This window comes from Crotalus tigris, unplaced genomic scaffold (genome assembly GCF_016545835.1).
Source record: "Crotalus tigris isolate CLP2741 ecotype Arizona unplaced genomic scaffold, ASM1654583v1 scf7180000019264.1261149, whole genome shotgun sequence".
Taxonomy (NCBI): Eukaryota; Metazoa; Chordata; class Lepidosauria; order Squamata; family Viperidae; genus Crotalus; species Crotalus tigris.
In genome coordinates this window covers 373379-399402 of record NW_024097461.1, presented here as the reverse complement: position 1 = coordinate 399402, position 26024 = coordinate 373379, and the positions used below count along the sequence as shown (strand labels likewise).

Genomic DNA, 26024 nt, shown 5'->3' with positions numbered 1-26024 from the left:
TGGCAACTAAAAATGATTAAATGTTTTTATTACTCTTGTGTATATAATAATTTTTGCGTGAGTTGGTGTATTCTTTTGTTCTGTAATAATTTTGTAGTTGTCTCACAGTGAGAACAATGCATTGATTGTATTAATATGGCTTAAGTTCTTTGTACTATCTAGCAGGTAATAAATATTAACAAATCATATTTGCTAAATAAAAAAATTAGACAGCCAAGTATACATTCTCCATATATGAGTTTTGATGTATGGTGGTTTTGTTAAATGGGCCTAATAAATTTAAAGTTCATCCATAGACTTTTTTTAAAAAAATGTTTTGCTCAGTTAAAACACTTCTTTTTAATTTTTTCCTCATTCTTCTATGAGTTTAGCTTCATTTATTACATATAAATAGATAGGAAATTCAGAGTTATAAGTGGTAATGACCATTTGCAAAATATAAATCCACCTCTTCCCAAGAAATTCTGTATAAAAAACTTAAAGATTTTAAAAATGAGGATTTAAAAGCATAAGATTTTTATGCTGTCTGGCAAAAAAAAATGTATGTGTGTATGCATGTGTGTATGTATGTATTTGTACTTTATTTCCAGTGGCTCTTGTAAATTTGTAATTGAACATAACTAAATATGGATTTTCCATTGTACATAAATTATATACTAGATTCCGAAGAATTCCTTTAATGAAGCAAGATGTTTTCTGCAACAACTGAAGCTATTCTGGACTAGTTTTTTTTATTTTATTATGAAAGTATTATTTTATTTATTATCATGGTGAGGCTTTACTTTCTGATTGATTCCGAGTAGTGGTGCATGTGATAAATTATTTTTAAATTATGCTAAATTGTGCATATTTTCAACTAAAGGTGTCAATATTTACTATAGGTTGAAGTATGTCGGAAAAATTATTTCCCTACAAGACCCTTAAGTTCTTCATCAGATCCTGGTGGTAAGTATTATTCAGCCTAGTATAACTTGGCTTCATGTTGATGCTGTATCCTGCTACTTTAGAGTTTAAAGTATTAATTCTCATTCCACTTCTTACTGTATAAATGCATAAGCTTAAAATCCATTCATTCTGTGGATAAAGTATCCATACATGTGATTAGTCTGTTTCAAGGTATACAATAATTATTGAAGACCTCCATTTTTCATTTAATACATAAAATACAAATCATGATTTTATATGGGGCAACCTTGGTGCTCTCTGAGCTTGGTTGTTTTCTTGCAAACATTTCATTACCCAAACTAGGTAATATCATCAGTGCTAGTAAGGAGTCAGTTTGCTCTCAGTTTATATTCTAGTGGCTTTCCCTGTCAGTGTTAATCTATGCTCATCGTGGTCGAAACTATGGTTAGGTCTGGGAAACTATGACCATCCTAAACGAAGCCAAGTCCAAAAACACTAGAAGCCTGACACTGACAAATTAGCCATTAATAGACACATAGACATAAACAATATCTACATATTATGCAACAGAGACAATCAGCAAGCCAAAAAGAGAACAAAAAGACCAAAACACCCTCCACCAGCAAGCAGCACCCAGATGAGCATAGATTAACTTCAAGATTAACATCAGACCAACAGTCAAGTAAACAATACCCTAGTCAAGGAACTGCCATACAAGCTAAAGGTAAACAGCCCAACCAAAGAATCTCAAAGACCACCCGCAACACTGACAGGGCAAGTTACTAGAATATAAACAGAGCAAATCCACTCCTTACTAGCACTGATGATGTTACCTAGTTTGGGTAATGAAACATCTGCAAAAAAACCAGCCAAGCTCGGAGAGCACCAAGGACCCCTTATTTAAACCTTGAGCTACAAATATTTTCCTTTAATCATTTCATATATAATTTTACAGTCCAGTATGTCACCAGAAGATTTGTTAAGATTTATTTGTCAGGCTGTCCTTAAATATAATACTTTTTTTTAGTGAGAGGGAATACTTTTCCAAAATAGCACCTTTAGAAAGGGTTTCTTAGAAAGCTTGGCATAGCCCAGAGGTAGGCAACCTTGGCTCTTTTATGACTCATGGACTTCAACTCCCAGAATTCCTGAGCCAGCTAGGAATTCTGGGAGTTAAAGTCCATGAGTCATAAAAGAGCCAAGGTTGCCTACCCCTGGAATAGTCCAGTGGTGGTGAACCTATGACATGGGTGCCAGAGGCGGCACTCAGAGCCCTCTCTGTGGGCACGCGCGCCGTCGCCCCAGTCCTAGGCCTTCAGCTGGGTTTTATAAAACCTTTTCGCTTTAGGCCTCCGCCACCATGTGCAAAACAAAAAAAAAGGTTCAATCAGTCAATTTCAACTTCTCATGGGGGGAAAAAAGATCTCGCAAGGTTGGAATTGATTGATTGAACTTTTTAGTCCCACCTAGTCTGCCATTACCACTGCAGCCATGCCCACCCAAATGGCCATGCCCACCCAAATGGCCACACCCAGCCAATGGCCCACACCCACCCGGCATTCGACGATGCATAAGTGGGTTTTGGGTTGCAGTTTGGGAACTCAGTCTCTAAAGGGTTTGCCATCGTTGGGATAGCCTATTAAAAGTATATCTTGCTGAACTTTAGTGGTTGATACTACTTAGTTTGTATATACATTCTGTCTGTTCTCAGTTCCTCAGGTGCATTCAGACCTTTTCACTGAACCACCCTTGTCTTGGGCCACTGTGTTGTCACAAACTCGTAAAAAAGTTGTTTCAGTTCCAGCTTCAATTTTGGCGAGCAATCATTCTGGAAATAATAAAACAGATAATGCTCCTGAGGATTACAAGGTACAAAGATTAGTTTCCAAGCTCTTTTACTGTTTTATAATTAGCCAGAACTTTTAGTGAACTTGCAGCATAAAATATTTAAAATGCATGGATTTGTAAGAGGAAGAATGATAATCATGATAAAAATCAAACATGTTATTTCTCTAGAATATTTTTAATGGAAGTGGTATAAAAATGTTTTAAATAAATAAATGAGATTAAGTAACCCACATTTTTTTCTTTTTTTTTCTGTGCATAATCTCTCCCCTGATCAACTTTCCTTGATTTTTACCACATAGCTCTTCTTCTATTTATGCTTATTATTTATTTATATTTATTTATTTAAAATATTTATATGGCCATTCATCTTAAACCTCTCTGGGCAGCTCACCATAACAATAAACCAATTCATAAAAAAGATCATAAAAGCAATAAAACATATATCTTCACTTCCTTATAGCATGCTATTAATCTTCCTGAGACTATTTTCTATTCTTTTAATTATAAAATGTCTTCCTCTTAATCTTGAAAAAAACAACCTGATTTTTATCTCTTAGTATAGATATAACATGCATTTATAATCATGTTTTGAAATTGGGCAGAGTGGCTAAAATAAGAACAGAATTATGACATAGGCCACTGTTCCATGGACCCCTGTTGGGCCAGGATGTGGTTACAAGGTGGTCCGCGAAGGCCCAAAAAAATTTATGTTTTAAATGAGTTAAGTCTTAGTGGTCCATGGCCATGGCCACAAAAGGTTTTAAAGGGTTTGTGTGGTAAAGAAAAAGTTGGGAACCACTGACATAGGGAGTCATTTTCCTATATTTGATTCCAGGTAGGAAAACATGTTTTCTCACTATGTGAGACTAAGAGCTTATTTGAATTGTATTTGAGGGTAGATAATTGTAACTAAAATTGTAGCCTTACCCTACAATATAGTCTTGGCTTTATTTTAATCCTCTCCTAAGAAATTATTTACTTCTATTTATACAGCAATCAGAAACAAGAGAAAATGCAAATGATCTTGAAGAAACAGTAGATCAGAAGAAAAAGAAGAAGAAGAAGAAGAAAAAGAAAACCAGATCATGCAGTGAAGTAGAGAAACTTCCTACCCAGAGCATTTTAGTTCAAGAACCTCCAAGAATTGAGGTGCTAAAGCTAATTATCTGACTCAATTAATTATTTATTCATATGTTTGTGAAGGAAGTATATTAATGAATAATTTAAAGAAATAAAAAGTAATTATGATTTAAGCTCCACGTAACAATCCAAAATCATATAAATTTTATTTTATATTTTATATTCCAGGCTTTAGTATAAATTTCTTCCCTCAATTATTTAAAATGCCAGGTCCTATTTAAAAATAAAGTTTTATCATTTTTATTTTACTTTTTAATGACGTATAATAACAATAGTACATAAGTGGAGAAAATCACAATCTTATAAAAGTTATATATATTCTACTACTAAGTAGAAAATAGTTTTAAGTATTAAACTGATATAGTGTATAATAATTATTTTTCTTTTAAGTTTATAACTTGGATTAGTACTGTTTCCACTAAAAAGTTATAATATCTTTAACAAATTAAAGGTTTGTTTTCCTCTCTGAATGATAAATAAAGAAACAAATAAATACAGAGACACATACACATAGTAAAAATAGAATATTTGTATTTGAACTGCTCATAATTTTCTTTCATTTTTTTTTTGTAATTGTTCTTTTTTTAATTGTAAGTCATTTAAAAATCTCAGGAGTTAGGCAGTCTCTGAATTGTATGTGAAAATAAATAGTTTCCTATCCAGATCTACTCAAACAACCTATTTTGATTTATGCAGGATGTTGAAGAATTCCCAGATTTAGCAGCTGCTTTTGACAGAAAACATAAACAGGCAACTGAAAATACTACTTGTATAACACCTATTATTGAGAAGACTAATGTAAGAATTATTATTTATTTCTATTTTTACTTTTAAATGAGTATTCATTTTTATTTTAAATATATTTATTTTGTTTTATCATGCAAGATAAAATACAAAACAGAAAAACAAACAAAATAAAAACATATGCCCAGCACTAACAACAACAAAAAAGAAAAAAATGGTATACAAAAAAAGAGAAAAAAGTGATCCAAATACCAAGTAAATTTAACATTATTTTTTATTTATTTTTTAATGGCTGGGATTTATTCCTTTTTCATTTCAAATTGGTCCTGAGCACTTTGCTCAAGTGGACTTCATTTATCGGTCAACTGATAAACGATATCAGTCATAATAAAGGAATTGGGAATAAAAATAAAAGGAAGATACTCTAACAAAAATTTCCTTTGTCTCCACCAGTTCCCCTGCAATCCAGTGAACAGGAAGATGATATGATACTAAGTATCAGTATCATCTTTCTCAATCAAAATTCTTGAAGACTGCAAACGCACCTCATAAGGTTTCTTAGGAAATAAAACTAATAGAGAGCTGCAGTGTTAGAAAATAACTTTGGAAAATACCCTTGCTACTTTATATTTTCATATAATTTTATGAATAGGCAAGTACCCAAAGAAGGTATTTTGTGAAGTATACACATTATGGTCTCAAAACTGCTTCCTGACTCACAATGAATTAAAAATGGCTGCCCTACACACATTAGAAAAGCTTTGGTAATTACATGGACCCAAAGTTGTTTGTTGATGACAACATCCCCATGCATGCAAGACTGATGGACAATCTTATCACATAGCACAGAGAGATATGTGAAACTAAAGAACTGAAGCAGGAATAGATGCATGTGTGAAAGCATCCATAGAATATCACTTGATCCAAACCTATCATCATAATTTTGGAGTTAATAGCTAGAATCCTGTTAACTCATGATTTGAAGGTTGTCAGCTCATAAGAACTTAGATCAATGGATTAAAATCTACAAGTAGTCCTTGTTTTGTAACCAGCAACTTAGTGTATGTTCTTGCTTCAGCTTTCCTTTGCTTTACAGACCTGTAAATACTAGGACTGGTTGCAAAGTTTCTTTTTCATCACCATTGTAACTACAAATGGTCACTAAACAAGTCAACTGCTAAATAAGGACTACTTGTAATTAGACTACTCAACTGAGAGCCATACCTTTTCACCCTTCATACCTTTTTCATTTTATTTGTTTTCCAGGTAATCACAGAGCTCTCTAGATTGGAGTCTCATGATCATTCTCTAAAGGAATTAATAATACCTATGTCAGATATATTATCAACAAGAAAAAAAGGCAAACAGGATTCACCAGCTCCAATAGAAAAAAGGAAAATGCAGGTGAATTTATTTTTTCTGTGTTACATTAACTTGTTTGTAGGCTATATGAATATTGCTAGATAGATATGCTCACATACATTTTATTTCTTAGATAGAATTTGGAATGGGAGAAAATCTGTGGGTTTTTTGTTTTTTTTTACTTCCTACAGGATGCTCTTCCATCTAAGAAGAATAGAAGAAAAAGTCAGATTCCTGTGCAGCTTGATTTAGGGGGTATGCTGGCAGTTTTGGAAGAAAAACAGCATGCAGAAAAATTAAACCAATCATCTAAACCTGTGGTGCTTTCAGGTATGCTTTTGATACTGTTTCTCTAAATCAGGCATGTCAAATTGCAGGCCTGCAGGCCGAATGCATCATACTAAAACCGCCGGCAATGGGGAAAAAGTTGCGATACGTCGCGCGACGTCACGTGATGTCGCGAGTTTGACATGTCTGCTCTAGATTATGACATTCAAATCTATCACTCTTTTTCTGTTTTGTACTTCATATCATCTAAGGTGAGCTAACTATTGAAAGAATTCAATAAAGGAATAGAATGAAAGAATTCAGATATTATTTTATTCTCTGTTAAGTGAAGTCAAAGCTATCAGTTGCTTTTTTTGGGGCCAGCATTTTCTTCTTGTTTTTATTACATTATTTCAGTATTTATGTTTTGTTTTCCTACACATTCAATAAGTTTCAATTTTTAATTTGCAGCAATGCTTATTTTTGGCTGTCTTTTCTGTAATCAGCCAATGCATGCTTTTCTTCTTCAATAGTTTGACTTGAAGTAAACTTCTGCCTCCATTTTGTGGGGCAGGTATAATCTATCAAAACCACCATGGGGATGTGATGCATTAGCTTTAATGTTTCTCAGTCTAAATGGTTCAGTTTTATATCATAGGTAAGGCCCAAGTATAGATGGCTTTGATGATATTTCCACGATTGAAATAAATAATAAATTATGATTATGATGTGTGGGTAATCTACTATTACATTAACAGTCTTAGACACTGGATGGGTATGAAAGATACAGTTGCTCTTAATCTACAAAAGTTTGTGAGAGCAGTCTGAATATATTATGCAAGATATTACAATAAATGTGGACAAATATAAGGTGATAATGATCACTGAATTTCAGTGAAAAGTTTCATGACTTCTTAAATGTCATTTAAACACTTGGTATAAACATCAAACTGATTTATTTGCAGTAATAAGGTAAGCATGAGCGTAAATACTTGCTGGAGCAATCTGCAGTTGAGTGGATGGTGAGAGAGAGAGAGAGGGAGGGAGGGAGGGAGGGAGGGAGAGAGAGAGAGAACTATAGTATTTTATCATTTTAAAAAAATAGTAGTGATATAAACAACGAATTACTCTTAGTTAAAATTGGTAGGAACAGAGGCAGAAGAAATTTTTTAAAACTGCCATATTCCCAAGAGAAGGCTGGTGTAATGTATTGCTACACAAAGAAAGGAAGACGTTCTGTTACATATTCTTGAGTTTATGTGATGAGTTCACTGTTAAACCTGAATTACACTCAAAGGTAAGTAATGACTTCAGATTTAAAGCCTCCATCAGATTATATTTGCATATTTATATTTGTTTCAGTGGGTGGTGGAGTAACATTGCCCTCTAAGGAATCTGTCAGAGTAACAAAAATTTCGCAGTCAATTCAGAACAATACTCCACACAATCCCTTGGACTCTAGTTCTCCATTGGTCAAGAAAGGGAAGCAGAGAGAAGTCCCAAAGCCAAAGAAGCCAACATCACTAAAAAAGGTACATTCATCTAACCACTCTAAGTACACTATAGTGTAACTGTTGCTCCTTTGCTGTACCAACATTTCTCAACCTGACAACTTGAAGATGTGTGAGCTTCAACTCCCAGAATTCCCCAGACTGGCTGGACAATTCTGGCAATTGAAGTTGACACATCTTAAAGTTGCTATTGTTGAGAAACACTGCTATAGATGCATTGGCCTTCTTTAATATTTAATACTATGAAATTCTTCAAACTGTTGCTACAAGAAACATATTAAGGACTAATACATTAATCCTTAGGGATGTGGGTGAGATAGAATGTGAGTGAATTCACTTTTAAGGTAAAATTGCTCAAAGAGTTTTTTGGGGACAGGGTGTTGAAATGATCAGGAGTATAAAATGTATAGCTACCTTACTATGACACAGCAGCATAACATGTGAACTATCTTTTAATTTAACATTAAAAAGATGCCTCTTCTTGTTAAGATAATGCCATAGTTTTCTCATAGGATTTCTCTTTACATTAATTTAAATGTGGCAATTAGCAACTGCCTGTCAGAGATGTGTAACAGCCTTTCTACTGCTGTAAAACTGCACCACCAGGTCTGCCTCATCCAATAGAACAGTCCAGGGTGATGTCACAAATATTAGTTTTCAGCTTAGTGTTTGCTGCCACCATTTTGTTTTCCTTTTCTTAAACAGGGTTGTAGCAGTAAGGCCAAAAGGATGAAAATGTCTTCCCTTTTTTGCAATTGAAGGAATTTAAGAGCTTTTAAACTAATACCTGCTTTTCAGTCCGTGAAGACCAAGGCCTTCTGATGCATGTTACCACATTGTAATCTACATAAGACATAAACTGGCAAAAATATATCTGTTTAAAATGGTACTGAAACTTTATTAAGAATACACAGTAGTAAAGAAAACATGGATGGGTGTTAGGTTAAAAAAAGTATAAACAAGGAGATGATGGGAAGGCTTAGCATAAAATGATAATGAGATATTAGAAGAAAGACTAGCTTTGAAAGACATTGAATGAGGCTAGCTTAGTGCCTGTTCAATATAATATAAAATACAAATACTACTCTTTCTGGACATTCATGCACCTAGAAGTCTGCATAACTCCCATTTTTTTTCTGCATTCTGGAAGATTTCACTCACAACTTGAGCTTAGATTCCTCTGTTTCTTTCTTCAGAGCTAGTCAGGGTTCCAAGAAAAGTCCATAGAAGGAGAAGGGAAAAATGTCTAGCCAATTTCTTCCATGTTCTTTAGCTGCCAAGAGATAGGTGTTGTTACTCAGGGATTTGGACAAGTGACCGTCTCTAGATTTTTGGCCAGTGGTGGGTCAACATGAATAAAACCTTACCTAATGTGAATCTCTAGAAGCCTACATTACTAAAGGCGTTCATTTCAACCCATCCCATTGAGCATGTAGAACAGGATTCAGTATTTGCAACATATTTAAAATCTGTCCACTTGCCATGCTACCTTTCATGGAAAGTCACAGACAAAAAGCATCCTAAAGTAGTTAAACATTGCCTGCCAATATTTCAGGAACCAATTAGCTTTATTTGGGGAGAGCCTAACGCACGTATTTTCTTTTTAAGATTATTTTAAAGGAGAGAGAACAGCGAAAACAGCAGCACATTTTGGAACAAATGGCTACACCAAAGAAAGCTGATGCTGTTGAGCAGAGTGCAGAATCTGTTCCTGATGAGGAGCAACATTGTAAAGCCTCCAAAGAAGTTGCAGAGTGCATCAGCAGGCAATCAGCTCCAGGTGCTTGTAGGGAATGGATTGTTTAAAAAATGTGTTAATGAATAATTGGTGTGGCTTGTTTGTGATACAGCAGCTACTGCACATAAGCCTAGACCAGAGGTAGGCAACCTGGGCTCTTTTATGACTTGTGGATTTCAGAACCCAGAATTCCTGAACCAGCCATGCTGACTCAGGAGTTCTGGGAGTTGAAGTCCACAAGTCATAAAAGCGCCAAGGTTGCCTACCCGTGGCCTAGACATTGCTTTTTTCCTACAGAGTGCACAAAAAAAATCTTGCTTAAAAATTCTCATCTTCCTTTTGCGGATATAATTGCCACTTTTGAGCCTTTTGTAGATAGTTAAAAGCTGCAGTGGATAAGGTTGATCTTCATTGCACCCGTGCTTATATCTTAAGTTGGCATTTAGCATTGCCAGGTTTTCTACATGCAAAAGGCACTGTTCAATTTAAAACAGGAACAGTAAAGAATTAGCTTCTCTTATAACCTAAAAGAGCTTGAAAATGTGAAGAAGAGATATTATTTCTATTTTATGTTTTAATCTAATTTTAAATGCAACTATAACTAACATGCACACATGGTATATTATATATATTTAGCATATCGTATACATTTAGTGTATGTGTATGTATCACTTATTCTTCAGACCATTCTCAAGCAATATAAAAAGTTTGACAATAAATTAAATATAATATAAAATGCAATGAGAACATAGAATAAAGAAAAATAAGAAAATTTTAGTAATGGTGTTTGGAATATTACATAGTGATCGTTCAGTCTGGCTTTCGGACAAATGGATCGAGCACTCTCCTTCTTGGTATTGATTTTAACTCACTAGTTATAAATATGAAACATAATGCCTTTGAAGGATGGTGATGTGATTATTTTAAATGTTAATTATTTGCTTTGCATACAAAGATTGCTTAAACTTTAAACAGAAATTATGTAAAATGTCGTGTTCCATGGCTACCCTTTCTGTAATCTCTCCTCCTTATGTGGCCTGTCACTTTTCATGCCAGATTAACTTTAATACTTCCTTAATAGATTTAAACTGACCCAAATTAATCAGTAATATTTCTAAGGCTTCTGAACAAAATAACCATTTGTGTATACTTCCTTTTACTTAGAAGTTGTAAAAGAAGTTGCAGGAATTCTGACTGAGAGTAATTCAGAAGTGGACTTGAGATGTACAGAATTCAGTGGCTCCGTGCAAAACTCCATTGCTCCATCGGAGTTGAAACCCAGCTTTCCCAAAATCCATAGCCGAAGATTTAGAGAGTGAGTACATTGATATCAGTCATTCAAACCTTGCTTCTGTTATCGGCCTGGGAGCTCTGTGGAGTGAGATGCCTGATGGTAATTCTGGCACAAGGCTACAATCTGAATAGATTCCTTACAAGGCCTGTTCAAGAGTTCAACAGAATATGTAAAAACATCCACACTGGATAGAGAATGAAGATATCCTTTCTTCCTCTCCCCCACTTGTGCAATGTGAATGTCTGAAGGGAAGCTCTATTCATACTGATCTGAAATATTAGTACAGCTTCCCACGCAGTGCAAACTTACGTTTTTTCACTCATGTTCAAACAAGTAACTTTGATTTGAGATTTCCAACTGAACTTCTGAAGATCAGAAAGGGATGGAGCTGCCTCTATGGCCCTGTTCCAAATCCAATTTGACCTCCTCCATACATTCAGCTACAGGCTGGATTAGTAAAATTCTGCAATGAACCTTAATTATAAGCAAATTACACGTTAGGATGGAATGATGGATTTGCGCTTTTGGATAAGTTTGACCATTGGAAATGTTTAGTTCACAGGAGAAGAAATTGACATTTTTAAACTATCTTACCCTTACATGTACTGTTTGGTTCAGATGATGTTAATTAGGTGTGAATTTGATTCAGCTCCTGGTATCAGTAGGGACAAATATTTTCCATCTTGACTTGTTCCAGATGATAATCCATACCTTTTCCAATGACATTTCAGTGATATTTTCTACTTTATTCAATGTTGCCAAATGTAGAGATTTTTTTCTCCCCCCCAAGTCCATCATACCACTTGTCCAAAGTATTCTATGCTGATCATAGATTCAAGGGATAGATTAGAATTTATTTAGTCCAAAGCTGTTTGGTTCTTCTTGCAGTCCACAACATTCTTAAAATTGTCTCCAAATCTATAATCCTCATTCTTTCCCTCTTCCTTAATGTCCAGCATTAATTGCTCTACATTTCTGCTGAAGAAACCATTGCTTATATCTTTATCCTTCATGATATTTGTTGTTGTTGTTAATTGCGAAGTCGTGTCCGACCCATCGCGACCCCATGGACAACGTTCCTCCAGGTCTTCCTGTCCTCTACCATCTTCTGGAGTCCATTTAAATTACCTACTGCTTCAGTGACTCCATCCAGCCACATTCTCTGTCGTCCCCTTCTTCTATTGCCCTCAATCTTTCCCAGCATTAGGCTCTTCTCCAGTGAATCCTTCCTTCTCATTAGGTGGCCAAAGTACTTGAGTTTCAACTTAAGGATCTGGCCTTCTAAAGAGCAGTCGGGGTTGATCTCTTCTCATGATATTAGTTTGCTGTTATTATCCTGCTAGGGTTAATCTACTCTTTTTTTCTATCCATCTTTATTCTTGACCCCAAATTCCAAAATTATCTACCACCTTCAGTTCTTTCAGCTTTCTGTTGTATGTTCACAATGTATATAGATTGATACGACTTTTCCTTTCTTATTATTTAGCATAAACCCATATTTTTCACTTCTCATTTTTATTTCAATGTTGTTTTGAGTCCAGAACAAGCCATCGCATTCTGTTATTCTGCCATTCTGTTTGTAAAACAGCTTTGAGTACAGTTAATCCCCCAGGTACGAACGTTCATTTAGTGAGTTTTCACAAAAATGAATTTATTCAGAAAGGGTACTTACATTAGAAATTCAAAACTGTGACCAAAAAGAGGCCTCTGTAGCCATGTGACTTGGATTCAGTCACTGCTGCAGTGGTGGCCATTTTTAACTCTGTGATTTGCCTGAGCCATTCCAGTTACAAATGCAATTTCCTAAAGCTGGAAGGATGTGTGTTTTTTTTGTTTTGTTTTGTTTTGTTTTTTTGTCCCTGGTCACATGGCCAAACATGTATATTACTGTAGTTTTTGGGTTTTAAATTTAAATTGCCTCCAGAAGTTGTGGGTACCCCATCACTGGAAACTTTTAAGAAGAAACTGGATAAGTATTTATCAGAAATACTCTCTTGTGAGAGCAGTGGGTTAGACTAGATGACATTATTGAACTATCTAATCCTTTCCTGTTTGATGTTGAAAGTCTGTGTTGAGTTATCATAAATCTTTCTTATTGCCAGAGGCTTTCGCTTTCATCCTTTGTCTTTTTCCAGCTATCGGGATGCTTGATCTGCAAGTCATTTGAATAATTTCTTTGAAATGTTTGAATTTTACAGGGTCTCTTATCTCTTCTCATCTCTCTTCAGGTTCTCTTTCACATAAGTGTATTGCATCTGTTCCCTTAACTGAGCTTAAATTCTGAATGTACTTCTCCCAGTAAAACTTTTCTTTAGCATTTATTTAACTTTTAAATTTTAACTTGTATGTTTGACATCAATAATTCATGATCTGTTCCCCAATCTTCACTTGGAAGTGAATCTTCACCCGGCTGAACAAATTATTGCCTTTTTGATCATCTGTTTCCTATGATAAAGGAGATCTTATTCTGATCTTGCACTTTTCAGTTATGCTGTTGTATGAATATTGCATAGCACAGTGATTCTCAACCTTTCTAATGCCGTGACCCCATAATACAGTTCCCCATGTTGTGGTGACCCCCAAGTGGGTGTGGCCACCAATAAGAGGGAGTAGGACAGCTAGGGAAAAGGGAAAAAAATGGCAGACAGCATGGTTTGGCGACCCCCGTGAAATGGTCATTCGACCCCAAATGGGGTCCCAACCCACAGGTTGAGAACCACTGGCATAGCATATTGGTTTGCTATCCCAAATGTTGAATGTCAGAAATCCAACTACATCGGGGTATAGCTGTGTATACATAAGGAAAATTTTAAATGAGGACAGTTTGCCCTTTATTTTATATGTATATTTTTTCCACATGTTTCCCTTAAGGCATTTTTATTCAGTGTTTTTGTACTTTATTTCATGGTATAGATGTTACTTGTTCTGAACATAGTCTTCTTATTGTTTCGTACGTGTCTTCGATTAGAATGGATAAGAAAGAAATAGAAGGGAGTCAGACATACTGAAACAATTGGTTCTTTCTTTAGCTACTGTACTCAAGTGCTTAGTAAAGAGGTTGACAGCTGCGTTACAGATCTCCTAAAAGAGTTGCTTCGTTTCCAAGACCGCCTGTATCAGAAAGACCCCGTGAAGGCCAAGTCAAAACGCAGACTCGTTATGGGACTCAGAGAAGTGTTGAAACACCTGAAGCTGAAGAAGCTGAAATGTGTCATCATTTCTCCAAATTGTGAAAAAATTCAGTCAAAAGGTAAGGGGTTTTTTTTTAACATTAAAAATGTATTTACCTAAAGAAAACAGATCACTTTTGTGTTGGAGTTTAATGAGACATCGGAGGATACTGTTGAAAGAAAAGTCTTCATCCTGGTTCATCCAAGCCGGGGATAAATAAACAACATGGCGACTGCTTTAGAAAGAAGGTTGCAGTTTATTGAAGAGCCAGAAAGATGGTTCTTGCAGGAAAGAGGAGAGAGAAAGAGGACTGAGCACATGTGGCAAGTAGGTTTTTATACCCACTGAAGCCTTTTGTTTGGAATAGTTTCCTGTTCCTGTGTTGAGGCTTTGTATTTCCTGTGTCACATATTCTGACCTGAATCTTGAGTGTCCCTTTCTGGTATCCTTGCTGGTGGTGGGTTAGTCCTATTATGTCCTAAGGGTTATATCCTGCTTCCCTGGTGTTGGAGCTAATGACTCTTAGAGTTTGGGTGGGGTATGCAGATTTTAGGTGTCTTTGTCTTCTTGATCTCCTAACTGGGGCCTTTCTGATGGTTTACATCTGCATTTGTACAGGGCTGGCTTCTGCTTGGGGGAGGGAGACCTGGGACTATCAAGGAAAACTGGGCATGCTTTTCTGTCTCTTTAAGATCCTGGGAGAAAATATATTTTTCTGCCCTTTTAATATTTTCTTCTCTGGGGAGCTGATTTCCCTCAATACCTCAGGAGAAAAATGAAGAAGAATTAGTTCCTTTGTTAGCAAAATTCTTTTTTAACAGTTCATTCGTTTAATTTGTTGTTGTTTTTTATCACAGGCGGGTTGGACGAGACTCTGCATCTCATAATTGACACTGCATGCGAACAGAATATTCCATTTGTTTTTGCTCTCAATCGCAAAGATCTAGGGCACTGTATGAACAAATTTGTGCCCGTTAGTGTGGTGGGAATATTCAGCTACGATGGTGCTCAGGTGAGTTGTGCACATTGTTTGCCCTCTTCTGCTAATATGGATTTGAATTTCAGGTTTTAAAAGTCTTAATTATTAGTATTGCAACAGTTACTGCTAGCATTTAAAAAGATGCCTGTCAGCAATCCAAGGTATTTTTCTATGCCCTTAAGTAACTTGGTGCTGGCTCAAGGTTGACTCAGCTTTCCATCTTTCCATCTGTAAAATGAGGACCCAGATTGTTGTTGTGGTAATATGCTGACTCTGCAAACCACTTAGAGAGGGCTGAAAAGCACTGCGAAGCGATATATAACTCTAAGCCAGGGCTAGGCAACCTTGGCTCTTTTATGACTCGTGGACTTCAACTCTGGCTTAGGAATTCTGGGAGTTGAAATCCACGAGTCATAAAAGAGCCAAGGTTGCCTACCCCTGGTCTAAGTGCTGTTGCTGTTGCTATTCTAGTGTTAGAGCAATGCAGAATGGCTTGTTCTTGATTACATCTCAGTTACCTATAGGTTCAGTGCAAATGTCTGCAAGAAGAAAGTTTTTGCGTTCACAGCTACAGGTAACTCATGTTTATTGGATTTATATGCAGCCCATCTCATTCTCAGAAGCAATTATTTTCAAATAAAAATGGACTTTCATTGAGTCAGGGCTCTGCGCTGAAGACATGGATTGATTAGCAAGGAGGCATTATTGCAGTGAGAAAATGGTTTTGTCTCAAATGTGTATCTGTCAGATATTCCTTTCTAATAACTATTGAGTAACATGAAGAGAATTGTGCTTGTGTCTGAAATTTCAGCAAATTACTTCTTCTTTGCTTTCCTGCACACTCCTACACAAACGCCTTTGTGACTGTAGCAGAGTATTATTCCTAACTTGTTTGAAGAAAGAAATCAGTGCAGGTTCCCCATGCCCCAATTACTCCACATAATTCAAAAAATAATATATTGACAACTGTAAACAAGATGTACTGAGTAAAAACATATTAAAGAACAGGTAAGTGATTAATCCATGGCTCCTTGCAAGAGAAGATATACATATTTCCCAACTGCCCCCAACTTCCCAAAGTCAGAGGAAAACAAATTACCATAAATGCCGGCGTATAAGACGACTTCCGCAAGCGCTGAAATCGGCGCCAAAGACGGGGGTCGTCTTATACGCCGAGTCGTCTTATACGCAGGAAATACTGGTAGTTTCCGGCATATAAGACGACGTTCTAGGAATGCGGCCCGGCTATAAAGACGGGGGTCGTCTTATACGCCGGGTCGCCTAATACGCCGGCATATACGGTAATTTTCAATTTAATTTTAGTATCACCTTCCCACCTTTAGTATCGCATGTTCAAACGTCTACTCAGTTTGTGCATCTTAAATAACCTAGGTAAATCATTTCAATGCCTATGCTAATTGTATACCTCTAATGCATCTTTCTCTTGCAGTATCCAACAGTGATTGCCATTGTTGATTTATTAGCATTAGTCCATTCCCTTATATTGGTGCAGCATCTGGGCTGTTTATCAAAATGACAGAATCTTTTGCTGCCTGGTTTAACTTTAGATTCCTAGATGATCAACTTATTAAAACCATTAGTATAACAAGTTGCCCTATTTGTAAATACTGTGCAAGTTACTGATAAATCAAGACGCTTCATGGCTTCAGAATTCATAAGATGGACTTTCCCTGAAACAAAAATAAGCAAACTGGTCTTACTTATCTGTACAGTTTTATCATGCTCAGTTCATGTAAATAGTGTTTATTTTCCCATACAGTTAGGATCTTGACCACGGAGATATGCAGAGGCACTATAATATGAATTGAATTTTTACATAGGTGTCATCGCTACAGTTTTTCTACAAAGCTTCAGTGTGCTGCACTTACAGATTCTGATTGCTGGCAGATTTTATACAATGTTACTATGTATTCTCTATTACGCAACTTTCAGTAGACAGTTCAAGCTCTTTAATTTCCTCTGAGTTTTATTAAATGTTATTTTCCAAAATCATATTTGTAGTCCCTTGGGTTTGGTGTTTTAGCCTTTAAAAAAAAAACCAAATCCTTGATTTCCATATACCATTGAACTTGGGAACACATGACAGCTTGATACTGTTGAGCTATCTAATCCTGGAACATTGAACTATGCTGTTTTGGGATAATCAGTTATATTTTGATGAGAAAGTTGTAAAATAAATATCAATGCAAATTTCCCCTTTCTTATAAATTAGGACTACTTTCACAAAATGGTGGAATTGACAATGGAAGCAAGGCTGGCCTACAAGGAGATGATTTCAGCTGTAGAGAAGGAATCAAGTGAAGAAGTAAAACAAAGTGACTGTGCACTTCAAACCCATCAGAAAGAGAATTGTGAATTAGATGCTTCTATAGTGCCCCTTCAAGAGTCTGAAGAGGATGTCCCAAATTACAGTGAGTTTTCGGGGTCTTTGATTAAAATACATACATTCTTTTCGGTTCATCTGTACATTTTCATTTTTAAGGTGAACAGTTTTTATGATAGCAGAGACACCACAATTCAGTGATTACAGAATGTTCTAGAGAACTTTAGAATATTCTCTTCTCTCACTACAACCATGCCATTCTTGGAATAATTCAAAATTTTCAAAAGTAAATTTCTTAAACCCAAAGCAGTTTTAGGAGTCTTAGACATTGAGTTCCAGGAGAATAGAATGTTCTGGAATATTCTTCAGTAGCAGATTTTGCACATTATTTTGTTGTAGCTGAATATGTCAATTAATTCTTCAAATCCTGATGATGTTAATCTTGGTTTGTTAATCCTGGCTGCAATTTGTGCATCAGTCTTTAGAATTATGTCAGTGATTGCCTTTAAACCAGTCTTGCCTTGAGACTTCTGTAGCAGAATACTAAAATAGTGTAATACCCAAAAATAAATACAGGTAATCCTTGAGGTATGACAGGCCATTTAACAAACGTTCAAAGTTACAATGCACACCTCAGAAGCTAAATATGAATCTGTTTCAGAGTTACAAATTCTGCAGCACCCCCACAGTCATTCACCCTTATGACCGACCACAGAGACGCTGCAGCACCCTCCCCTACCCATTTATCTTCCATTCTGCCCAGCCAGGTCCTCAGAGGCGCTGGGCCTGCTTTGCCAACATACGAGGTTCCATGCACTCCTCCCCATCCCCACTCCCCCGTCACTATTTGCATATCTTTTGACGAGCTCAGGAAGTCAGGGTAGAGAAGGCCGCTCCCTCGTTGGGCCATGTGGCACGATCAAGATGATGAAATCCAGTCACTTTTGCCTCCGTTGTAATCCTTGCCTCTCCAGCCAGCATAATCCACTAGAATTTCTTCTTCGCTCCGCCAGTGCTAGCTTTACGCTAGTGGTGCCAGCCAGCATTAATTGGTACGATTTCTTCTTAGTGCTGTCAGCTCTAGTCTTACGCTGGTGGCACTAAGAAGAAATGGCAGTGATTTACGCTGGCTGGAGAGGAAAGGCTTGCAAGGAATCAATATATGCACGGTTTTCTTAGCGCCACCAATGCTAGCTTTACGCTACTCTTAATGCTGGTAGAGCAGAGAATAAATCCCATCTCTTTTGCTCCCATGGCAACCCTTTCCTCCTTAGTCAGGATAAGTTATTACTGATTTACGCTAACTGGTAAATCAGGAAAGCTTGCAAAGAACCAAAATAGGTGCAATTTCTTCTTAGCGCCATCAGTGTAAAGCTAGCACTGGCAGAGCTAAGAAGAAATTGTAGTGATTTATGCTGGCTGGAGAGGCAAGGATTGGAATGGAGGCAAAAGTGACTAGATTTCACCTTCTTGCTTGTGCCACGTGGCTCAACGAGGGCGGCCTTCTCTACCCTGACTTCCTGAGCTCGTCAAAAGATAAGCGAATAGTGGCAGGGGAGTGGGGACGGGGAGGAGTGCATGGAACCCAGTATGTTGGCAAAGCAGGCCCAGGGTAAGTAAGCAAACAGTGACGGGCTGGGGTATGGAGGAGGCCCATAGGACGTTGGGGAAACCAAGGGGCAGGAGGCAGAGCATGGGATATCTTAGAGGGTGGGGGAGGCCTCCTGGGAGTGCCTGGGCCTGCACTAGGCCTCCCTCGGTTTCTCCCATCCCTGAATCACCCCATGCTCTACCTAATGACCTAATGAATGCATTGGGAAAAGCAGGGACAGGGAGGGCGTTAGTTATTTCATTTAATGTAGTCCTTGATGTCCGAAATGAATGGGCAGGCTCCATTACTGTCATAAGTCAAGGACTATCCGTACTACAGATGTCCAGAATGGATACTGCCTCTTTAGGAGAAGCCAAGCAAAACCACATTTACCTTGCTGATTTCATTTATGATAGAATGTGTATTTAAAGTTGTATACCCTTCTCAGAGCTGTAGAGCTACTATGTTATATTTGGTATCAGTTATAAGAAAAGATTGAATTAGTGCTCTAGATTCTTCCACCACCATGTACTCGTATTAATTCTTCATTTCTGATAGCAGTGATTCTTCTGAACACAAGCCATATTGTGCTGTACTGACCAAGAAATATGTTAATACAAGGGTCTCCGACCCCAAGTCCGCGATACTGGTCCACAGCCTGTTAAGAACTGGGCCTCGCAAGCAATGGGAAAGCAAGCGAAGCGAGCGCATGCATGGGCTCTAGGTTGCATGCAAAACGATTCCCCACCCACCCCCCAGGTCCATGAAAAAATTGTCTTTCACGAAATTGGTCCCTGATGCCAGCAAGGTTAGAACTGCTGTATTAATACATTCGATAGGACAGATTAGCAACTATTTTTTATAGGATGAGTTATGTGTTGCTCTTTACTTCCTTCAAGAATTCTTGTGCCTGAAGTATTGAACCATTCAGCTAATACATGAATGCTGGCAAAAAATGCTTTCTAGCTTTTATTCTCCATGTTCTAGTTATTGGTGCCATCAGCAGCTTTTGATGGTATTTGTATAGTGTTCCCTTCCACTTTTGCCAATTAAATCAAGTCTCTCTTGTGTCAAGTTCAACTTCTGATGATTCTATGGAAGCATTAACCTAGATTTCATGCAACAATATAGGAGTGGATTTTTTTGTTGTTGTTGTCGTCTTCCCATTCTAGCCCTGTTGATCCTTTTCAGATAAACCTATCCAACCCTGCTTTTTGAGATCATCCAAGGTTGTCTAAATTCTGCCCCCTGTTTGGGCACTTTATCTGATAAATTGTCTCAAATGGTGGATTAATTAGAATCTTATTGGGAACATGGATGGCTTACAGCCTGTCTTACGTAGCTTTTAAAGTGATAATTAAAAATATTATTTTAACCAAACTGTTATTTAGCATATAGTTGATCTATGTTCTTAATAAATGAAAACTCTCATTTCATAAAAAATAGTCCTATTATAATGGATTGTTATTTATCATTTCCTTCATTAGAAAACTATCATTTTATTTATGAACGGTATGTGTATTTTTGTGATCCTGGGTCAATACAAGAGCTGCAGGATTTGAGTAGGAATAGTTACTAGTTAGCTATTATGGGGAACCATTTTTCCAACTTTAGTCTTCTCAAAAGTATAGTAATACTTGCATTCCTACCTTTTATGTTATAGCCTTTGTAAGAACTAGAATCCATAATTGTTATTAATATGCCTTTGTCCAGAGGAAAATCTTTTTGTGTTTTGTTTGTTTGCACCTCTAGTTAAGATCTGGAAGCAAAAGCTTGAAGAGGAATATAATCCTTACATTCTGGAGCTGGAAAAACTGTCAACCGCTGACATGTTGCCCTTGGGTGTTGAGGAGCCTCAGTAAATCAAGACTACCTTCTTTGGCATTATTGACTTTTACTTTATGTGTGTGTGTGTGTGTGTGTGTGAATGTATATAGATTTGTAAATAGCGAATTATCTAAATTTAATTATCTGTAATATAGGCTATAAAACCCACAGTTGAATTTCTGAGATAATTTAATGCCAAAGAATTTAGAGCTGTTAAATAACTTCCCTTCGAGGGTAGATTCAATGAAAGTGCTTGGCTCATCCAAATGAAATACAGAATGAGTCAGGAAGTGAATCTGGTTTGTTTATATTTTCATATAGCAATACTGTAAAGAAATCACCTTTAGCTTAATGCCAGACTGTTAGTCTCTGCTCCATATAAGCACAGAGTCTCCAATCACTGTTCTCATAATTTCCTATAATTATATCACTTAGTCTGGATTGATACAAATGAACTGCATTATACTTGTAAGTGGTATCTTTTTCTCTGTATGATAGAATATACAACTGTGCATAAAATAGTAATATGAGATGAAAAAAGAGAAGGGAACACCACTGATTTTCTCCCAGACATTATTGTAAATATATGTAAAATATGCTAATATATAATGATTCTATTTGATATATGCAAATGAGCAAAACAGAAATGCAATACTGCCACCTGGTTTATTTTGTGATGGAGCAATTTGGTGTTGGTCATGGGTGTGTAATTAAAAGATGGTAGAAGCAAAGTGGAATTATTAAATACATAGAGAATAATCATTAATTTATTGGTACTGTATTTTCCTATTCTGTCCCATTATAGAACTCCTGAAGGGCTGTGTACAGCCTTGGAACCTACAAATATATTTATTGCAAATATCCTGAATGGGGTCCTCTCAACTGTCAACTAAACCTTCAACAGTTTATTAAATATTGATGGTAGATCACAGTCATGTGTGGCATGGTGGCCTAGTGGTGAAGATGCTCATCTCCCAATCCTAGGTAGCGGCAGATATTTCTCTCCTGGGGTGCAAAGAAAAAAATATCTGCTGTAAATTTCACGTGGTGTTAGGGAGAGCATCCAACCAGTAAAATGCTCAGCTCCATCACCCTGACTCTACCCCAGATTAAGGGATTACAGGTTTGTAAAAGGGAGCTTGGTGGTAGATTATAGTAAATAGATACAGAAAAGGTTCAGCGTAAGATAGCTTACTTTTTGTATACAAAGTAATTTCTTTGTTAATGGCTATCTTTAGAAAGATAGCAGGATTCTGTTGTGCAGAAAGAGGGCAGCAGTGCAAGACAAGAAGCAGGCAATGGGAAATGACCGAGTTTACTAAGCATTCTTTTCTACAGTTTTGTTCATATATCCAGCATAAAGGCACAGTTTAATCTAGCAGAGAGAGAAAATGTGAAGGGTCATTGTGTGAGCAGCTGTCGATTGCATGAGGGGAGCTTTGTGTGTGTGCATGTGCTCACCCGCCACTTGCGCAGCCCAGTTCCAAACAGGTCACACGGCAGCTGAGGACCCCTGTTCTAGGATGTAAAAAAAAAAAAAAATCCAGTCTTTTGTAGTACCTTTCCAGACCCCAAGTAAACTTAGAAGCCGGAGAGAGGTTAGCCTGATCTATCAGCATAATTTATTTTTCTCCAACGGAGCCAGAGGTTTGGTTTTAACCAGCAGAAACAATTGTGTGGGAGTTCGACACCCCTTGCTCAGAAGGTTTAGCCATTTTTATTTTTGCCAGAGGGATATGGAGGAGAATTCCATTTTGGACCATTTTATAATAAGCTTTCCAATATTTCTGTGTCTCGAGACAACTGAATAATTGTACAGCTGTAAAACAACTTTGTTTGCAGTATGCCTCTTATATTGCAAAAAATGTTTGCACTAAAATAACGTCAGGTATTGATGCTATTACTGGGCAGTTTCAGAGAGAAAATGCTGCTTTGCTTATGTACTTTTGTGTGCCTTTTAAAAAGTGTGGAAATTTTCACTGTAATTTTCATAACATTCCAGTCATACTTGCGATTTACTAACCTAGGTGGAATTTCCAAATGCTGTTTGCTCCTTTATTAGTGATTACATTCAATAAGTACTGATAAGGGAATTCGGTTAAAGTTTTTATATCTTTATCTGCATAAAATACAGATATATAGGTGCTTGGTTCAACAAAAACTGATATAATAAAAATCTTTCTTTATTATCAATGCAGGATATTGGGGCAAGTTGTCTTTTGCCAAGGAATGCACTTAACATTTTTTAAGTACAATGGGTTTTTTCATTGTTCATCAAATTTTGAAAACGTATCTTTCTTACTTAAAAAGTTGTCAGGATTTTAGTAATAGTTTTATGTTTTAATGTTCCTGAAACTGCACCACTAATTTTGAACAATTGTGGTTGGATGCAAAAAAAGAGAATTGGAGGTAATCTGTAAGCTACCTTGATCTATAATAAAATATCTTAAAGTCACTGCTGTGTGTTATAACACTGGAGATAGCATAAGATAGCTCGAACTTTGGTTTATAGTATTTTTCTAGTCAGCAACATTTTCTATATTTCCTAGCAAATGAAAGTTATCATTTCTGGCATTATTTAAGGTAGTTTTCTATTCTATAGAAAAAGTTGGGAATTTTCATTGGGTTCTCTGTATATTTGAAATATGTAGTTTTGAAGATGGAATGGGGGAACAGGAAAACCCTTCATCTAAGCATGGGTCCAGAATGGGGCTAGCATGTGTGCCTCAATGATTTGGTAAGATTACTGATAATTGGGAATATTGTAATTTACCTTGTGGCATCACTATGAATTTCTGCATATTCTGTAAGAATTCTGTGAATTCTGCTAACAGAAATGTAAAACCCAGGGAAGCAGATTTCATCTTGTTTGACTTGAGTGGATGACTTGATTTAATATGTAGTTGTATTCCACACATCCATAGAAGACTGATCACACAGTATGTTTTAGCAACTCTTCTACCAGGTTTCCAAGTGAAGTTTGTAAACTGAAGCAAAGTGTTTTGCATGTGAATTAGCGTAAGTTAGCTCTGAGCAAGATAATTGTGCAATTTTAGCTAATCGTACTCCATCTTCACCTTTAGGTATAGTGTAGTTGTGGCAGTTACGGAGTTTTCATTTACTTTATCAAAATATATATTTAACTGTTAAAAGAAAGCTGTTTTGTATTACTTGATTCAGCAGATCATTTTAGGCTTCAGAATAACGTGATTACAAAAACCGAAGTCATTGGTCATGGAATTTTTTAACTATCAGGTCATGCAGTAATGCACATCATGTAACATTTGTTTTCTTTTTCTCAGCATGGGGATATTTACCGAGTACTTGATAGCAGCACTTCAGTACACACTGTTCATATCAGCTGGTAAAGCAACAGGCTATTTTCACTGCTGCCTTCTGCTCTAGAATGATTGATGCACAGGTCATACTGATCTAGTTCGATGTCAGAGTATCTTTTTCAAGAACACTTTTAGCATCTCACACTGCCATTTTTGTTGCAACTGTCCTAAATAAATATGAACCAGAAGAAGCCTTTTAATTATGAGTCAATATATAGTAATAAATTTAATAGTTTGTCCCTGAGCTTGCTGATCATAAATCTTACTTTCTACATGGAATTAAGAGTTTGCATGTTCACCTCAAATTCTCAGTTTCAGTTCAGTCTTTATTGGAATCACGGACCACTACAGCAACTTCTCAATAAACTGGTAAGTATGCAATTCATAAAAGTGCACTTCGAGCTACTACAGTCATATTAGATTGCTGCGGGTCCTTTGAATTGGCTCTGTGAGCATTCTGGAATAAGGATTTTATGATGAAAGTGAGCTAACAATATAGGGTTTCTTCAGTGCATTTGCTGCTTTTGGCAATATAAATACAGTGGAGTGCCTAAGGGTGAATCATGAAAGTACAAGAAAGATGATCTGGATATAGAAAAACATCCGAACTATCTCTAGCAATTGCCAATGTGGCAACTGAGAAAAGTTACAGAATTGTTTGCCAGGTTTCAAACTAACATGAATTTAGAAGTGGTAACTGACCAGCCCAAGACTTCCCAAATAAGATTGTACTTTGTGACTTGCAGTGTATCTGTTCTGTGGCGAAAATGCTAACAATGCTGCACTAAGACTGTTCTGACCATTTCTTCTAGGCACCCTGCAAAAATGAAATGCCCTTCCTTCATCTAAACAAAATGCAAATCCACCTGCGCTGTATGTAACACCTACCAATATATTTTTCCAATTTTCCAACAGTTTCTCATGATCACCAATAACACTTCTCCAGCTAGCAAACTCTCTTGACCAGGTGTCTTGATAGTTGCTACCTAAAAATAGTAAGCAGTGGAGGGAGGGATTTGGGTTAGGTGCTCATTAAACATTCAAATATTTATATTTTTAAAAATTATATAATCTGTTCCCTTATAAAGATCTAGGGCAAAGCATATGATGCTATGAAAATATTTAACATTTACATAGCAGTTCAAATAATCGACTAGCAAGGATGTTGCTTATTTTGTAAGCTTTATTTAGATAAAAAGGGAGTTATCTAAAAGCAACTTAGTATATTGTGCAATAGCATTGATAGAAAAATATTTCTAGGTAGACCCCAGGCACCCACACATGCTCATTTCAGCATTTTTGTTTGTGTTAAATTATCGGGAGGCTGCCAAGTTTTCTTCTGCTCAGCAACAATGTAGCTGCATCCTTTAACCACAACTGCTAATTTTGCATAGATGCCAATTTGCTCGTGTTGGAACAAGTCAGCATTCTTGACTTCATTAATCTGTGTATTCCCACCAGGTCCCCTTTAAGTTACCTGAAATGAGCAGCCAAGCTAGCCCATTAGGTTTGCTCAGCTCATGACTTTCTGCTTCAGGGCTCTTTGTGAGTAGCATTGGTTTTAGAGCTCTGTGTGACATCTTGAAATCTGAAAAAAAAAAGTCACTGCCCAACAGAGACCCATTACCTTCTACAGTGATAGAAGAGGTAGAAGCTTTGTTCCCAGATTTTGAGATCAGCAGGCAAGTGTATTCTGAATTGTGTGCTATGGCGTCTTTCACCCAGCTTAAGAGATGCACCCGCCCATTGGACAGCACCTGGGCTTGCTCTTTCACACAGTTTGCCATTTTTTGCCCATTTTTTTTCCATACAAAATGTGCATCTCTGGACCCTGTGGAAAAGTGGTCAGTCATACAACTAGGACACGTGCAAATTCAAATATATTGCAAAGTTTCCCTGGAACAGGTGGATACTCTATATCAGTGATGGCGAACCTTTAAGAGACCGAGTGCCCAAACCGCAAC

The 26024-nt window shown here is 36.7% G+C and overlaps 1 protein-coding gene across 2 annotated transcripts in view; it reads left to right on the top strand.

The window, feature by feature from the left end:
- SECISBP2 (SECIS binding protein 2) overlaps positions 1 to 23177 on the top strand; it is a 32488-nt gene extending 9311 nt beyond the window's left edge. For both annotated transcript variants that reach the window (XM_039361425.1, XM_039361426.1), the window contains 13 exons: positions 882 to 945; positions 2618 to 2775; positions 3748 to 3903; positions 4591 to 4692; positions 5905 to 6042; positions 6192 to 6330; positions 7630 to 7799; positions 9387 to 9558; positions 10681 to 10831; positions 13840 to 14060; positions 14839 to 14993; positions 17194 to 17392; positions 20648 to 23177. In XM_039361425.1, coding sequence (XP_039217359.1) covers positions 882 to 945; positions 2618 to 2775; positions 3748 to 3903; positions 4591 to 4692; positions 5905 to 6042; positions 6192 to 6330; positions 7630 to 7799; positions 9387 to 9558; positions 10681 to 10831; positions 13840 to 14060; positions 14839 to 14993; positions 17194 to 17392; positions 20648 to 20757 — 1935 coding nt within the window. In that variant the 3' untranslated portion in view covers positions 20758 to 23177. The remainder of the gene's footprint in view (positions 1 to 881; positions 946 to 2617; positions 2776 to 3747; positions 3904 to 4590; positions 4693 to 5904; positions 6043 to 6191; positions 6331 to 7629; positions 7800 to 9386; positions 9559 to 10680; positions 10832 to 13839; positions 14061 to 14838; positions 14994 to 17193; positions 17393 to 20647) is intronic.
- Positions 23178 to 26024: the final 2847 nt, after the last annotated feature.